General features: G+C 33.4%; 1 protein-coding gene across 1 annotated transcript in view; it reads left to right on the top strand.

Moving 5' to 3' along the window:
• CSMD3 (CUB and Sushi multiple domains 3) overlaps positions 1-18,884 on the top strand; it is a gene marked incomplete at its 5' end in the record, with an annotated part of 448,395 nt that extends 429,511 nt beyond the window's left edge. The window contains 4 exons of the mRNA XM_039219338.1: positions 7,540-7,652; positions 10,404-10,491; positions 12,563-12,698; positions 17,009-18,884. Of these exons, the coding sequence (XP_039075269.1) occupies positions 7,540-7,652; positions 10,404-10,491; positions 12,563-12,698; positions 17,009-17,168 (497 nt within the window). The remainder of the gene's footprint in view (positions 1-7,539; positions 7,653-10,403; positions 10,492-12,562; positions 12,699-17,008) is intronic.
• Between the last annotated feature and the right edge of the window lie 216 nt (positions 18,885-19,100).

Below are 19,100 nucleotides of genomic sequence, written 5' to 3'. Positions count from 1 at the left end.
CAATCTTTGAATTGATACAGGAGTATTACTACACAAGGGTAAAACTCTGATTCAAAATAAGCTCACGCGTGAATAATTTTTTATTCAAGTTAGTTCACGTATAGTGTAGTCTTGGCTTTTGGAGTAGAATCTAGTGATTCTTCTCTACATATGACACCAAGTGATAATACTGAAAAGTGCCCTCCTTAATGCCCATCACACATTTAACCCACCATCTCCTTCCAGCAACCCTCAGTTTGTTCTCTGTATTTAAGAGTCTCTTAGGGTTTAAAGCCCTCTTTATTTTTATCTTATTTTTCCTTCCCTTCCCCTATGTTCATCTGTTGAGTTTCTCACATTCCATATATGAGTGAAATTATATATCTACCTTTGAATGACTTATTTTTGCTTAGCATAATACCCTCCAGTTCCATCCACATTGTTTCAAATGGCAAGATTTCCTTCTTTTTCATCACCAAGTAGTATTCCATTGTATATTTGTACCATATCTACTTTATCCATTCCTCAGTTGATGGACATTTGGTCTCTTCCATAATTTGGCTATTGTTGGTAATGCTGCTATAACATGAGGGTGCATGTGCCCCTTCAAATCAGCAATCCTGTAGTCTTTGGATAAGTTCCTAGTAATGTAATTGCTAGGCCATAGAGTAGTTCTATTTTTAATTTTTTGAGAAACCTCCACATTGTTTTCCAGAGTGGATGTGCCAATTTGCATTCCCACCAACAGTACAAAAAAGTTCCCCTTTCTCCACATCCTCGCCAACATCTGTTGTTTCCTGAGTTGTTAATTTTAGCCATTCTGACTAGTATGAGGTGATATCTTCATTGCAGTTTTGATTTATATTTCTCTGATGATGAGTAATGTTGAGCATCTTTTCATGTGTCTGTTTGTCATCTAGATGTCTTCTTTGGAGAAGTGTCTATTCATGTCTTTTGCCCATTTCTTCACTGGATTGTTTCTTTTTTATGTGTTAAGATTAGTAAATTCCTTATAGATTCTGGATACTAATCCTTATCAGATATGTCATTTCCAAATATCTTCTCCCATTCTTTTGGTTGCCTTTTAGTTTTGTTGGTTGTTTCCTTTGCTATGCAGAGCTTTTTATCTTGATGAAGTCCCAAGAGTTCATTTTTGCTTTTAGTTCCCTTGCCTTCGGCGATGTGTCTCATAAGAAGTTGCTGTAGCTGAGGTCAAAAGGTTGCTGTCTGTTTCCTCCTGTAGGATTTTGATGGTTTCCTGTCATACATTTAAGTCTTACAACCATTTTGAATTTATCTTTGTGTATAGTGTAAGAAAATTGTCCAGTTTTAGTCTTCTGTATGTTGCTGTCCAGTTCTCCCAGCACCATTAGCTAAAGAGACTGTCTTTTTTTCCATTGGATCTTCTTTCCCGCTTTGTTGAAGACTAGTTGGCAAAATATTTGCGGATCCATTTCTGGTTTATCTATTCTATTCCATTGTTCTCTGTGTGTGTTTGTGCCACTACCATACTGTCTTAATGATTACAGCTTTATAGTATAGGCTAAAGTCCAGGATTGTGATGCCTTAGGTTTGGTTTTCTTTTTCAACATTACTTTGGCTATTTGCGGTCTTTTGTAGTTCCATATGCATTTCAGGGTTGTTTGTTCTAGCTCTGTGAAGAATGCTGGTGTTATTTCAGTAGGGTTTACATTGAATACGTAGATTGCTTTAGGTAGTATTGACATGTTGAGAATATTTTTCTTCTAGTCCATAAACATGGAATGTTTTTCCATTATTTTGTGTGTTCTTTAATTTCTTTCATAAACTTTCTATAGTTTTCAGTGTACAGATCTTTTACTTCTTTGGTTAGGTTTATTCCTATGTATTTTGGTACAATTGTAAATGGGATTGATTCCTTGATTTCTCTTTCTGTTGCTTCATTATTGGTATGTAGAAATGCAACCGATTTCTGCACATTGATTTTATATCCTATGATTTTGCTGAGTTCAAGAATCAGTTCTAGAAGCTTAGGGGTGGAGTCTTTTAGTTTCCATGTGGAGTATCATGTCATCTGTGACCTTTTTTTTTGCCAATTTGTATGTCTTTTATTTATTTTTGTTGTCTGATTGCTGAGGCTATGACTTCCAACACTCTATTGAACAACAGTGGTGAAAGGGCATCCTTGTCATGTTCTTGATCTTAGGGGGAAAGCTCTGTTTTTTTCCCATTGGGATGATACTAGCTGTGGGACTTTCATATATGGTTTGTATGATGTTAAGATATGTTCCTTCTTTCCTGACTTTCTTGAGGTTTCTATCAAGAAAGGATGCTGCATTTTGTCAAATGTTTTCTCTGCATCTATTGAGAGGATCATATGTTTCTTATCCTTTCTTTTTTTAATGTGGTATATCACATTGATTGATTTGGGAATGTTGAACCAGTCTTGCAGCCCAGTAATGAATCCCACTTGATCATGGTGAATAATTATTTTAATGTACTGTTGAATTTGATCTGATAGTATCTTAGTGAGAATTTTTGCATCCAGCTTCATCAGGGATATTGGTCTGTAATTCTCCTCTTTAGTGGGGGTATTTGCTGATTTTGGAATCAGGGTAATGCTGACTTTATAGAATGAAATTGGAAACTTTTCTATTTTTTGGAACAGTTTGAGAAGGATATGTATTAACTCTTCTTTAAATGTCTGGCAGAACTCCCCTGGGAAGCCATCTGGCCCAGGACTCTTATTCATTGGGAGATTTTTGATAACTGATTCAATTTCTTTCCTTGATTGGTCTTTTCAAATTTTATATTTCTTTCTGTATGAGTTTTAATGTATGAGTGTCTAGAAATTTTTCTGTTTCTTCTTGATTGTCTAGTTTGTTAGCATATAATTTTTCATAGTATTCTCTTATAATTATTTGTATTTCTATGGTGTTGGTCATGATTGCTCCTCTTCCATTCATTATTTTATCTATTTAGGTCCTCTCTCCTTTCTTTATGAGAAATCTAAGGGTTTATCAATTTTGTTTTATTCTTTCAGAAAACAAGCTTATAGTTTCACTAATCTGTTCTCCTTTTTGTTTTGTTTTGTTTTGTTTGGATTCTATATCATTTATTTCTGCTCTAATATTTATCATTTCCCTTCTTCTGTGGCTTTGGAATTTATTTGCTGCTGCCGCTTTTCTAGCTCCTTTAGGTTTAAGGTTTGGTTGTGTATTTGGGACTTTTAATGCTTCTTGAGATAGGCCTGAAATGTAGGTATTTTCCTCTTAGGATTGCCTTTGCTTCAATCCAAAGGGTTTGAACTGCCATGTTTTCATTTTCATTTGCCTCTGTGTATATTTTGATTTCTTCTTTAATGTCCACTTAACCCATTCATTCTTAGGTAGGATGTTCTTTAACCTCCATATATTTGGGGGATTTCCAGATTTTTTCTTGTGGTTGATTTCAAGTTTCATAGTGTTGTGATCTGAAAATATGCATGGTTTGATCTCAATCTTTGTGTGCCTGTTGAGGACTGTTTTGTGACAGGGTATGTGATGTATTTTGGAGAATGTTGCATGTACACTTGAGAATGCGCAATCTGCTGCTTCAGGATGAAATGTTCTGAATATATCTGTTAAGTCCTTCTGGTCCAATGTGTCCTACAGAGCCATTGTTTCCTTCTTGATTTTCTGCCTAGATGATCTGTCCACTGTTGTAGGTTGGGTCTTATAAACTTAGGACTTAAATAGATTTAATTATTGATTAATTTTGAATTAATTGTAAGTCTCCTACATTTACAGGGTTATTATCAAAAAATTTGTTTATGTTTTTTATTAATTGATTTATATTATGCGTGTTTCACATTGGGGGCATAAATATTTATAATTGTTATTCTTCTTGATGGATACACCCCTTAATTATGATATAATGCCCTTTTTCATCCATTGTTACAGTCTTTGTTTTAAAATCTAGTTTGCCTGATATAAGTATGATTACTCCAGCTTTCTTTTGATGTCTATTAACATAATAGATGGTTTTCCATCCCCTCATTTTCAATCTGCAGGTGTTCTCAGATCTAAATGAGTCTCTTCTAGGTAGCATTTAGATGGATCTTGATTTTTTGTCCATTCTGATATCCTTTGTCTTTTGACTGGGGCATTTAGTCCATTTACAATGAGTGATTATTGAAAGATATGAATTTAGTACCATTGTGTTATCTGTAGATTTCATGTTTGTGGTGATGTCCTCTGGTCTTTTGTAGTTTTTGGTGCTCTCCACTCACAGAGTCCCCCTTAAAATCTCCTGCAAGGCTGGTTTATTGGTCATGAACTCCTTTAGTTTTTGATTATCTGGGAAAGTCTTTACCTCCCCTTCTATTCAGAATGACAGGCTTGCTGGATAAAGGATTCTTGGCTGCATATTTTTCCTGTTCAGCACATGGAATATTTACTGCCACTCCCTTCTGGCCTGCCACGTTTCAGTGGACAAGTCTGTTACTACACTTATATGTCTACCCTGGTAGGTTGAGGACCTTTTGTCCCAGCCACTTTCAGAATTCTCTCTTTATCTTTGCCAGGTTCACTATGATACGTCATGCTGTTGACCTGTTTTTGAAGATTTTGAAGGGAGTTCTCTCTGCCTCTTGGACTTTGATGCCCATTTCCTTCCCCAGATTAGGGAGGTTTTCAGCTATAATTTGTTCAAATAAACCTTGTGCCCCTTTCTCTCACTCTTCTTTTTTGCAACTCCTATGATACAGATATTGTTTCATATCATGGAATCACTTAGTTCTCCAATTCTCCCCTCATGATCCAGTAAATTTCCTTTTCCTCTTTTTTTCAGCTTCATTATTTTCCATAACTTAATCTTCTATTTCACCTATTCTCCCCTCAGTATCTTACATCCTCTCTGTCACTGTGTCTGGTTTACTTTGCATCTAAGTTATAGTATTTTTAAATGTATCCTGACTAGTTCTTAGGTCTTTGACCTCTGCAACAAGAGTTTCTCTGATTTCTTCCTTGCTTTTTACAAGCTCAAATGTTAGTCTTATGAATGTCATTCTAAATTCTTGTTCAGATGTATTATTTATATCAGTTTTGAGCAATTCTCTGGCTCTGATTTCTTCTTGAACTTTCTTTAGGGGAGAATACCTCCCATTTTGCCATTTTGTATAAGTCTTTGTCTTTTGTGTGTTTTAAAAGTTTGTTTTGTGTCCTGCACCTGAGTCATTCATCAATATTTTGATATAGCTAAAATGAGACATCATGAAATAGAACTTTTAATTTGAATAACTAATTTTTTCCGTAGGCTTATAACACCAAAGAGACCAGATCAGTGACCTGTAAGCTATTTTATGGACACAAAATCATTTCTTCAAGTGAGAATACTTAGGTGGACACTGTAATTTAAGACAGAAAACGTAGAGGTACACTACTTTAAATAAGCATAAGGCATCCTCTATCCTTGCTCAGGCTTCTCAAGTTTCTGTGTCCTCTACTTAGTATACATCTCCCTCATTATCCTTGATTGTTCTAGTTTTTCTGACATTAAGATATTTTCTCAAATGTCATCTCATCATTGGTACTCCTGATGACCCTATCTAAAGTAACATTCTCATTATAAATACAGTCAGACACACTCTTAGACAGTCTTACCTGTTTCACTTTCTTCTTTTCACCATTTGAAATTAATATGCTATTAGTATACTATAAGATGGTATTATAGAACATGAAACAACATTATTTATTCATCTATACTCCAACAATATAAGTTCTAAGTGGGAAACTCTTCACCTTCCAGGTCATCACTGTTTCTCAGAAGTTAGAACAGCAGCTGGAACAAAATAGGCTCCAATGAATATTATCAAAATAATGAATTTGAATTATTGCTTTCATTTTTAAAATATTTTAAAATATTCATATGGCCAATATGAAACATACTTGTTTAAATTTATTGGCTATGTATATAGCCTAAGTAATTATTAATAATAATTTGTGATATCAATGAAATAGAAAATAAAGCTATATTTATTGATTTTGTAAATTTTAGAACTATCAAATATTGTTTTGTATTATTGAGTGATTATCCATTAAATCCAGAGTTAAAGTGTTAGAAGTTAACATGTATTATATTTTAAAAACTATGCATAGCTACAGTGATATAAATTATAAGAAGTTTTATATTAGCAAAAAAAATTCATTTAAATTGTGACTACTGATTTAACTTTGAGACATAAACATTTTTTTATTTTATTAAAAGAAATTTCACAAAAATAAATGTATACTTAATCTAATCTAGAAAAAATTTTAAAATAAATTCCTGCAAATACATAAAAACAAATAGATTAATTCACCATCATTGTGTCCATGTAAATCAATTATAGTATTTTCCTACCAATATTATTTTTGATCACTTTTTTATCTTTCCTTATTAAATATAACTACTTATGTCAAGATCTATGTGTCATCTTTGTATTCCAAGTGCATTTGCATGATACCTTATTACATAGGTGAAAGATTAAATAAATTAATGAGTCACATTTCAACCATTAGTTAATCACAAAATTTTTACTTAGAACTTTCACCCCTTATTTTTCCCATAAGCACATTTATATTTCAGATTATTTCTACTTGTATAATACCCACTGTTTAAGAAAAAAAAAATCATGTACATATTTTTGCTTTTCTCTTTTAGCTATTACCTATATTTACCATTTTTTTTAAATTTTTTTAAGTTGTTTTTATTTTATTTATTTCTGAGAGAGAGAGAGAGATACAGCGTTAGCAGGGGAGGGTCAGAGAGAGAGGGAGATACAGAATCTGAAGCAGGCTCCAGGCTCTGAGCTGGCTGTAAGCACAGAGCCCAACAGGGGGCTCGAACCTACAAACCGTGAGATCATGACCTGAGCCGAAGTCAGATGCTTAACCAACTGAGCGACCCAGGGACCATCTTAAACTAAAAATCTGACTTCATTTTTAAGACCCAACTCAAATACTTTTTCTTAATAAGTATTTCCTGATCACTCCATTGTGAAATGATCCCTCTCTCTTCTGGCTTTCATTTATCATATGTTTTATCATGTATTTTAGTTGATTGTATATGTGACTTACATTTCCTATTTCATTGGAAATGCTTTTAAGCATTCTATCTTTAGATAGGAATGTATATATTCTTCTTTGTGGCTCCAGGAGCACCTAGAATATTCTCACAGGGTTGGCACCCAATTCATTATTAAAAAACATATCAGATATTTTAATATTTGCTGTATATGCTTGAAGATTTTAAATCTCATTGGGGAAAGAAGTCATTTTGTTTGTAATATCATGGAATGATGTTCTTAACAACGGTAATACTTAATTTTAATGACAGGTAATTTAAACCCCACAATTAAGATTCAAATTGAGAATTTCAGATGAGAGATTAACATATATTGCAGGATTTGTGGAAAGCATTGTGAATGAAGCTGGCCTTGACTTGGCCTTGTCTGATTTCTTTTCACATGTATTACCTTGTATATTTAAGGAATTAAAGATAATAAAATAGGGCATAACTGTTTGCAAAATTAATAGGCTAAAATGTCCTTACATTTTACAGGGGTATATAAAAGCCAGGAAGCTCGCCTAATGTTACACATCTACCTTATTAAAGTACCAACTCATGCTTCTGTGAAGAAAATGAAGGAGGACAATTGGGCCATGGATGGCTTTGTAAGTATAGTGTTTTAAATAGCTTCTGCTGATTTTAGTAACCAAAATGTGCTTTGGTTTGTCATAAAATTCCAGAAAAAGGTCGTTTCTAAGTTAGGCTAATTATGAATACATATGTACATATAAAATGAGAAAATTACTATTAAGGGTAAATTTGGGGGTGGGTGGGAAAGAATCAGTGTAAATACTTAGTAATCTAGAATGTTCTACCTAGGATTATTGGATTCTGATTAATTTTGCTTACATTTGTAATGTTTATGTGTACAAGAGTCATAGTTTTTCACTGCTTTCATCAAATATATTTTGTCTACAGCCAGTAGTATGGAAAGTAAATCTGGATAAAATATAATTTATTCTTTGTCTGGAATTACTATTTAAGGCACATGCAACATATTTACAAAATGCACAAGAAAAATTAAGTATGCCCATTACATTTAAGGGTTTTTTCCTCTAAATTTACAGATTTATGAAATTTTATAAAGTTGTTTATAAAAAGAAAGTTATGTGAATTACTTCATTTGGGGAGATGGTTACCATAGCTTCACCATGGAGCCACCCTGTCCTTTTCAGCCACTTGCATGAATGGAGTTTCTAAATTGGCAGTCGGAAGTAACTAGTCTTCTATTCACATATTGCCCCGAAGTCTCTGCTAAAATTCAATGTGGAGAGCTCTGACTATATCCCCTCAAGTAACAGAGAGGATCTAGCAGGAAAGGTAGTAGGTCAGAGGCTTTTGTAAGTTTAGTGTCTGAGGGGTAAAAATCTTTATCCTATTTCCCTATCTGCTATTATTCATGGAATTGGAAATGAATTCATGTCTTCAATGAACTAAAATTGTTTAGTTGTATTATTTTATGTAGGAAGTAAACAAAATGAATTCATTGATTTTAAATGTTAGATTTTAAGCTATTCTATTTAGAAGCATTTCAATTTTAAAAATGACTATGACCAGAGTATGATGTCTGATAATAAAGAATAAATCACTTGTTTCTGAAATGTCTGACTTCTATGGATGGATTGATATGATGTTTTGCTTTTTACGGTGAGTATTCAATGTTTTTTTTTTTTTTATAACTTTTACAATACTATACAGGACTTGGGTAACTAATTCAAACAAACTTCAGAATGAATCCACATTACTAGTTATCAGGAACTGTGAAATCTGTCTATTTTATTTATGAAATCAAATCACATTATATATGTAAAGCATTTTTTAAATATAGGATTTTATATACATGCAAGATACATGTAATATAATAGCATTTATAGCAGTAGACGCAGCCACAAAATGTTGGGGTCAAACAAGCATTTCATTCTTTCTCATGTATGTGGGTTCAGCTGTGGGTATTCCACTTGCAGCTGTGGTATGAAGTTCAGGTCTGCTCCACATGTCTCATTGTGGGGCCCAGGCTGGAGCCGCGGCAGCTGCCCTGAGCACACTGTGTTGTCAGAGGTCAAAAGCTCTGAGGAGGAAAGTGGAAACATGCCCCCTTGCTTTAAATAGCTCTGTTGAAATATAATTCATCTTCCTTACAGTCCACCCATTTAAAATATACAATTCAGTTGTTTTAAGTATATTTAAAGGTGTGTGACCATTGCCACAGTTGATTTTAGAATATTTCCATCACCTCAAAAAGAAACTCCATACCCTTTACCTATTACCCTACCCATCATTCCTCATCTCACCCTAGCCCTAAGCAGTCACAAATCTATTTTCTGTCTCTATAGACGTCTCTGTTTTGGATGTTCATATTTATGGAATCATATAATATGTAGTCTTTTGTTTCTGGCTTCTTTCACTTATGTTAAAGGGAAACATGCCTTTTAAGGCTCAGACTTAGAACTGACCTATCGTCAGTTCCACCCATAAATCATTGGCCAAAGTAAGTTACCGGACCAAACCCAATGAGTTGAAGAGCACATTCTTCCTATGAAAGTTGGTGGGAGGGGGAGAGGGAGTGCATACATGCTAAACAGTACTATCGAATCTACAAAGTAGAGTTTTGTTATATTTTAATTTTTAATAATTTTTTAACATTTTATTTATTTTTGAAAGACAGAGACAGCATGAGTCGGGGAGGGTCAGAGAGAGAGATGAAAAGGGTTGGGGAGGACACAGAATGTGAAGCAGGCTACAGACTGAGCTGTCAGCACAGAGCCCAATGCAAGGCTTCAACTTACATACTGTGAGATCATGACCAGAGCCAAAGTTGGTTGCTTAACTGACTGAGCCACCCAGGCACCCCAATTTTTAATTGATCATTTGCTTTATCCTATTTAATTATATCATCCTACCTTATTTTTCTTAGAGGGTGGAAAGGGCAGAAGGAGAGGAAGAAAGAGGATCTTAAGCAGGCTCCATGCCTAGATTGGAGCCTGACTTGGGATTCGATCTCATGACTGTAGATCATGACCTGAGCTGAAATCAAGAGTCAGATATTTAACTGCCAGAGCCACCCAGATGCCCCTCACTGCCCTTTTTTTGACAGATTTCTTAGCATAAGAGATCTCATTATATTAGAGAGCAGTCTCCTTTATTGTAATATCCTAATTACTTAAAAACAAAGATTTTGCTTTTGCTTGCAATGATGGCAGATTTGCACAGTATGCTGTGTTTTATATCAGAGGAAGATAAAGAGGAAGGAACTCTGTATAATATTCATTTAAGTGTAAAACTGAATATTTATTAGGGCTGGGAAAATATAGCTGGGTCCAATTCTCAGATTTAATCAACCTTATAAATACTTTTAGGTTTCTGCTGAGCCTGATGGAGCAACTTATGTATTTCAAGGATTTATTCAGGGCAAAGATTATGGGCAATTTGGACTACAAAGACTAGGTAATGTATTCATTTTCATTTTCATGTAGTTCCTTTATTACTCTAGACATCATAAGAAAATACAGTGTTTTCTGTACATTAAGCACACTTACTACATTTTGAATTTTGCATTGTCAGGATAACACATTGACAATTTTGAAAGCCTTTTAAATAATCACACTCTTCAAAATATTGATTCTCTATGTACCAACACTGTACAGTGTTTGGTTTTTGTCATATTTCTAATAAATATGACACACACTCTTGATTTTAGCAAGTAAAAAGGAGAAAAGTGATACAGATAGAAAAGAAAATATTAAACTCTAAATTATTTTATTATCTCATGAGAACTGGAGTACTTCTTTCAGTTTGAATATATTTGCAACTTTATTTCTCTTTCAAGAATGTAATGGCACTTTGAAAAGTTCATATGGTCTGGGAAAGGAAAATAACTTTGAGGAATAGACCCATTTTGGGGGCCTATTCAGCTATGTAAATTTTCTGTAGAGGGATAGACAGGGTTTTTTCTTCTTCTTTTAAACTCTTTTAAAATATACATAGACATTTAATGTTCTTGCTTGAATAATAATTATTACCATAGCTTTTGGTATGTAATTTTCCTAAAGTATATTGTCTTCCATTATTATATTATGGTAGTGACATATGAAGAATAAATTCAGGCTCTAAAAACTAATTAATATTTATCTTAAAAATTCCATTACTTGGAATGCTTATGTAAATACTCTGAGTCCTTGGAAAAATAAGGCAGGGAAGAAGGTATTGGCTTTTAACCTGGACTAAGGTGTGATTTAGTTGAATATAACTCTTTATCACAAAAGGAAATTAGCTTTCTCTAATTAAACAATAACAATAAGATGTTCATTTCAGATAATGTCTTGCCTAAAATTCTGTTAGTTTTGAAAACCAAATAAAACATTCATTAATATGGTACAGTTACACTGTAGTTATGCAACTTAATGCAAGAAGTTTGTACATACTATTCTCACAAGCATCCCAAAAACTGCATGTCTATGACAGAAACTGTAAAAAAAAAAAAGCATTTACTTTTTCAGGGAAAATAAACACAACAAAACAACCTGTCCATCATTTTCTCTTCCCCTGTCCAATGCCAACATGTTGACAAACCTGATTTTCTCATTTCCTAATTGTGCTAAGGTCTTCACTGTTTACTCATCTCATGTAGAACACTTCCCATCCTGTGCTCTCTAAACACTTATCTTCACAAACAAGTTCAGTTGATTTTTAACTACAAAGTGCTCCCCTACTTCTGTCTTTTCATGCCCTTCCTAGTACTCTAATATACAGATCAATTTCCATTTTTATCGGATTGTTGCTCTCACCTTTGATGTACACTTGCCTCCGGTCTGGCTTCCCTCAAGTCCATTCCACCCTAACCACTGTCCTAAATTGTGTGTCTCATCATAGGGCCTTTTATTTCTAAATACCTTCAGTTGTCCCTCACTGAAAGTAGATAGAAGTTTGCATTCTTTAGAATGATATTTATGGCTTTTCAGGGTCTGGCCATAGTTTTTTCCATGTCAGCACCCTACTCCTTCCACACAGATATATGCCTACCTCCACATCCTTTCCACACAGCTTCACCTAGGGCTTGTCAAATCTTCTAAATATGTTGCTCACCTTTCTATTTCTAAGCTTATGATGGCCCTGCTTCCTTCTCCATTCATTGTTCTACTGATTCTTCAAAGCCAAGCTCATATTGTATTCTCCAAAATGCATTCTTATATACCACCAGATGGAATTACCCTTTCTCATCCTAAAGCACATTGATCAGTAATTCATGCCTGATATATATGCTTTATTTGTGTTACTGTATTCTTCCCACAGTTGTATAAACTCTTCAGTACAGAGACTGATTATTTTTTATTCTGTATCCTTTCCTGGAAAAATACCTTATACACAGCAGACACTGTACAAACTTGCATGCAAATGAGTTGAAGGGATTTCCTGGATTATTTTGGTTTACTATATATATTTCCAAGTAGGTATCTTGATAAGGAAATAAAGTAATTGATTCAATTGTGATAAAATCAAGTTGATTGTTTTTTTATAGGACTGAATATGTCAGAAGGCTCAAATTCTTCAAATCAGCCTCATGGTACAAACAGTAGTTCTGTGGCCATTGCTATTCTTGTGCCTTTTTTTGCACTTATATTTGCAGGATTTGGATTTTATCTTTATAAACAAAGGTAAGTTTGTTGATTTTACCTGCAAAATGTTTCCCAAATCTTCCATTTCATGTTCTTTTTACTACTCTAGTTCAAATCCTAACTTGTTTTTTCTGAGCTGTTGAAAACAATGTGTGACAAATATTGCAACAATGTTAAGAACCCAATTACCCCTGCCTGCCCCCACCATGCCAACATCACAAAATAAACATTGCTCTGTCAATTTGTACATTAAATTTAACCCTATTATTACTTTTGCCTGTCAATTTCCTGGCACATATTTAATTGTATAAATTAGTTTTTACATTATCCATGATGAGACTTTAGAGATACAAAAGCCAGGTTAAGGTTCAAATTGAACAGATGGTACCTGCTGCCACACTTATTTAGAGACCAAGAGAGAAGTTTGTGTCCAAACCTCTTGGCTCACATGACAATACTGACCAGTTTTACCCAGGCAGACAGATGGTAACATCTTCTAATCTTTTCCTTTTCTTCTGCTGGTTTTAGAAGATTACACATTAATATGTGATATACCTGACATATCTAGTGTATGACTATCCATATTATTAGGGTTCTTGTTTTACTATGTCCATTACAGCATCCCAAGGAGGGGCTTTATTATGTAATTGTCTGCTATTTGAGACTGTTCTTTATTAAGAAAAAAATATGTAGGCAAGGGAATAATTAAATGAATATTACTTAAGGGCATTTTTCTCAAAACTGATATTTGTATTACACATTTCAGTCTAGGTTATTTAAGAATGATTTATATAATATTACATAAATTTATGGTAATTTAATATTAGCAGCTGCTTAAACCTTGTCAATATCAGGTTTTATTAACAACAAAAACAATCACCACTATATTTGTTTATAAAGCAATCTATTCCAATCTTTTTGTTTGTTTTTAAACCATCTTTGTAAAATACACATAACATAACACCATTTAAACCATTCCAGGCATACAGTTCGGGGGCATCTAGTACATTCACAGAGTCCCGGAGCCACCATTGCCAGTTCCAGAATATTTTCATCACCCCAAAAGGAAATTGTGCCCATCGATTGGTCATTCCCCATTCCTACCACCCCTGCCCTAGGCACTGCTAATCTGCTTTCTGTCTGTATTTGTTTGCCTATTCTGGGTATTTCATATAAATGGAATCAGGTACCATGTGACATTTTCTATTTAGTTTCTTAAACTTAACATAATGTTTTCAAGTTTCTTCCATGTAATAGCATTTATCAGTGCTCCATTCCTTTATATGGCTGAATAATAGTCTATGATATGTTTGAATGTGTTCTGTTTAAATATGTCCATTCATCAGTTGATGGGCATTTGGATTGCTCCTACATTTTGGGTAATGTGATTAGTGCTTATATATACACTTGTGTACAAGTTTTTGTTTAGCCACACTCTTCAATTCTTTTGTGTATATACCCCAAAATAGAATTGCTGGTTTATATGATAATTCTACATTTAACTTACTGGGGAGGCACCAAATTTTTGCAGAGCAACTGCACCATATTATATTCCCACCAGCAATGTATGACTGTTCCACTTTCTTCACATCCATGCCAACACTTATTTTCTATTTTCTATTCTCTTTCTTTCTTATTTTAGTTATAGTTATCCTAGTTTATGTGTAAAGTGGTAGCTCATTGTGGTTTGAATATGCATTTCCTGATTACTAATGACATTGAACATCTTTTCACTGCTTTCTGACCTTTTTTCTTTGAAGAAATGCTTGTTCAAAAATCTGTGCATTTTTTAATTGTGTTGTTTGTCTTGTTGTTGAATTGTAAGCATTCTTTATATATTTTGGAGAGTAGACTCTTAGCATATGTATGGTTTAATATATTTCTTCCTTTCTGTGAGTTGTATTTTCATTCTCTTGATAGACACTATCAAAAGTTTCTCATTTTGATAAAGTCCAACTTATCTATTTTCTTCTGTTACTTGTGCTTGTGGTGCCATACCTAGGAAATCATTGCCATATTCAGAGTTACGAATCAAGGTCAGATTTACCTGTATGTTATCTCCAAAGAGTTTAATGAATTTAGCTCTTATATTTAGAATTTTGGTTCATTTCAAGTTAATTTTTGTTGATGGTGTAAACTATCCTGAAACTTGATATTATTTTCCATAAAGCTGTTGTTTAACATTAGTAAAATGACATTTCTTTATATCTTCATGATTCTTGTGTAATTAGAAGGAAATTATATTGTTCCTGGTTTTTATTGTGAATCCAGTTTGAAAAAAGAGAGACAAATACTATCCTTTAGAATTATGCACCTGGCAAGAGCAAGTTTTAAGCAATACGTCTTTATAGGTAATGCCATTGAAAAAAACTCAAGGTAGCTTTAACAAAATATATTGTTGTGTAATTCATCTAACAATTTTTAGTATGGAGAAAAATTCAGAAAATGCATTAGGGATCATAATATAATATAATAGCAAACAATATAAGATAAAATAGTTGAAGTTTGTGATGTTTGGTGTAAACAAAGGAGTTGAGAAACATATTTATTTTAAGCTGTATCTATTTTAGGAAATAGATCCCAAAAACATATAGAGGCAAGTCAACCTTTGAACCATAACGAATGTCCTCAAATTATGCACTGGGGTATGGGAAACTAGAAATAAGAATTTCTCAAATGAGAGGGAAATATAGAAACAAAGCAGGAATTCAAGACCAGCAGGTGATGGCAACCATCCTAGAATCCATGTATTTTGTTAATAAAAACCAAATGTTCAGTATTAGTAACTCTTTGGAAACTATTTTCATGACTTCATTATCAGTATAGTCATTTCTTCTTTGAGATTTTGAAATTATAGTTCTAATGCATATCATTTTTAATTTAAATTTTAGTTAGATAATATGCCATGCAATATTTGTTTCAGGAGTAGAACTCTATGATTCATCACATACATACAACACCCAGTACTCATCACAAGTGCTCCCCTTGGTGCCCATCACCCATCTAGCCCATCTCATACCCATCTCCCTCCATCAACTCATAGTTTGTTCTGTATCATTGAGAGTCTCTTGTGGTTTATTTCCTCCTCTTCTCTCCCCTCTTCCCAATGTTCATCTGTTTTGTCCTAAATTCTGCACATGAGTGAAATCATATGGTATTTGTCTTTCTCTGATTGACTTATTGTACTTAGCATAAAACATCCTAGCTCTATCCATGTCATTGCAAATGGCAAGATTTCATTCTTTTTGATAGCTGGGTTATATTCTATTTTATGTGTGTGTGTATGTGTGTGTATATATATACATACACACACACATATATATACACACATGTGGTATATATAAGTGTGTTTATTTGTGTGTGTGTGTGTGTGTGTATACCGCATCTTTATCCATTCATTAATAAATGGACATTTGGACTCTCTCCATAGTTTGGCTATTGATAATGCTGCTGTAAACATTGGGTGCATGTACACCCCTTCAAATCTGTTTCTTTGAATTCTTCTTTGAGATTTTTGAATTTACTGTTCTGATGTATATTATTTTTAAGAAAATGGAGTATTTATGTTTCTGGGATACTCCAAGTGCCTTCCCCAATTAGGCCTCAGTGTTAGTTGTCTGCTCTTTCTGAAATCCTTTTTTAATTAGCAGAACTGGCTCCTCTTTGTTCTTCAAGTCTCAGATTACATTTTACCTCCTCAGAGGGGCTATTCCTTATTACTACTCCAAAAGTGGGGAAAAGTTCCTTCCTGTCATATCAACTCTTCCTTTTCATCAGAACAATTCTCATTACCTATTTTTTAATTTATTATTTTAATTTATTTAACAAATATTTAATTATTAATTATTTTTTGTCACTATGCTATGAGCTCCATGAGATTAATACCTTGTATGCCCTTTTTAAAAAGCTTCATATGCAATGCATAGGATCATGCTTGGTACATAACGAATGCTCAGTAAATATCTGATGAATGAATGAATGAATGAATAGTAATGAGAATTAAATATTATTATCATTATAATTTATTTATACTATACATGCTAATCCATAATGATTGTTGCATCAGAAAATTTAAATTTATGAGATTAGCCATAATATATTATTGATACTTATTTTACTCAAATTGGTACTGTATATTAGTATTTATTATATGTAAATAATAAAAGTCACTCAGGATTTAAAAGTGACAGGTAAATTGTTCAAATTTGACCTATTGAGTATATAATTTCTCAATTAATGCTTTGAAGTTACATTATGCCTTAACAATGATAACTCAAGTATGTTGTTTGAGCCCTACTTTGCTATTTCTAGAAAGTTAACACATAGCTAATCAATGTTCTCATCAACAGGACTGCACCCAAAACACAGTATACAGGATGTTCAGTTCATGAAAATAACAATGGCCAAGCAGCTTTTGAAAATCCCATGTATGACACCAATGCAAAGTCAGTGGAAGGGAAGGCAGTACGATTCGATCCCAACTTGAACACGGTCTGCACAATGGTATAACGTGGCAACTCTGCCTTCTTCAGAAGCTTGGAAATCGACACACAAAACAGTGCACATTTAGTTCACTGCTAAACAAATTAAAGCACACTTTTCAGGACTAGCTTGGTCACCTTTTCCTGAGGAATGATAGAGAAGAGTGTTTTTTCATAAACTGGACCATAATTCGTCTTCATGTTTACCATGGAGAGTTTTACAGAAATTTGGCTGCACTCTGGGAGTGCTTACTCACAGTTTATTTGCTTTTTTAAAAAAGGAGATTATTCTAAAACATAAACTTATTTGCATATATTGGAGGAGCATCCACTATCAGTATTTCTGTGCTTTATAAAGTATATAGGAGGGACTGGGTTTAAAAAAAGATATAGGGTAGAAAATAAGAGCTATACTTACAAGAGTCAATAGATCACTGACTTCTCTTTAACAGTCATGAGCTACATCATACCCATGGGTCTATTTCACACCACTCTATCAGCTATTCATTCTTGTTAATTGAGTCATTGTCTTCCTTATCTCCATGGTTATTTCAGATTGAGTCACACCCTGAAATGTTTATGAGCTACTTTATGCCACAGAAGAGATAAGATTGCCTACTCTGATTTGATTCTTTCTGGTACTTGTCTTTCAATATCATATTGCTCTTTTTTTAGATCGGTTGTCATAGTTTCTGCAAATTGCGCATTTCTCCCAATTTCCCTCATTAGATGTAACCAATATTATTCACTAAGCCATGGGGCAGTGTTTAATACCTTGCTTCAATTTGTTTTGTCACCCAGAAACCACTCTAGCTGGCAAATTTGTCTATAACAATGGTGATTTTGCAGTTATCTCAGACACCAAATTTACCATCCTTTACCACAGTTTCCAAAGTTTTTGAAAAACCTAATAGAACCTATTAATCTATTGTATTCAGTTTATGATATATCCCATTTTCCTTCCAAATGAGCCTTCGAATTTATTTAACATTGTTTTGAACTTTTATCAACAAGGAGTTAAAAATATAAGATTTTAAGCTTTGAACTTTTATCTAAAGGTGAGTTAGACATATAGTTTGGTCCAGCCCATAAAAATAATGACTACAAAAAATTTACACTTTCAAATTACCAATATAAATTTATTTCCTGATGTCATAAGTTTTCCAAATTTTCATGTATTTTAAACTTTCTATACTCTTATTTGTAAGAAGCAGGTTTCAGATATGACAGGTTTCTTTCATTGTCAAATTCAGATATGCGTTTGGAAGTTTTGGTGGCTCATATACAAGTGAATCACAGTAATGCCAGCATATTGGTTTAATAGGTCATTGTCTTCCTTTTATAGCATGTTTTACTTCATTGAATAAATTATGTACCCAGTGTGAACTCTTTGTTGATGTCCCTCTCAAATATGGATAACTCTGTAAACAGTCTCGACTTTTTGTATCATGAGACAGAGTGCCTAAGAGAAATCATTGCACCCAGAAGCGCTGCTTGGATCTATCTCTACATTTAGTGAATTTCTTGTAAACCACTTTGAGATACATTGTTTTGGAAATTCATACAATTTTCTCAACATTGTATTCTACTGACAGGATGCTGTTTTAAATTTTATGCCATCAGTTATTTATTCTTGTTTATTCAAATGACTGCAATAACAATGATTCATTCATTAATGTTAAGGTTAATACATTTAAGATCTTGTTTAAACAATGTTTCTTCTGCAACTGGCTACTCCTCTTATATTAATGCATACACTTTTGTAAAGAAGTATATTTTTATGAAAAAAAATTTGTAAAAGTATGATGTAAATTTTCAGTGCAATGTAAACAAAATAAAAATGGATAATTGCTTTTGTAAAATGTGTATTCTTTTCAAAATTGTTAATATACTGGATATCAAAAGGAATAAACAGCCCATGTTTATTTGGTGTTTTAGTTCCAAACTGCATATTGTATTT

The sequence above is a fragment of the Hyaena hyaena genome, unplaced genomic scaffold (assembly GCF_003009895.1).
Source record: "Hyaena hyaena isolate Hyena2069 unplaced genomic scaffold, ASM300989v1 scaffold_809, whole genome shotgun sequence".
Classification (NCBI taxonomy): Eukaryota; Metazoa; Chordata; class Mammalia; order Carnivora; family Hyaenidae; genus Hyaena; species Hyaena hyaena.
The sequence above is the reverse complement of the archived record's forward strand: the minus strand, read 5'-3'. Positions and strand labels throughout refer to the sequence as shown.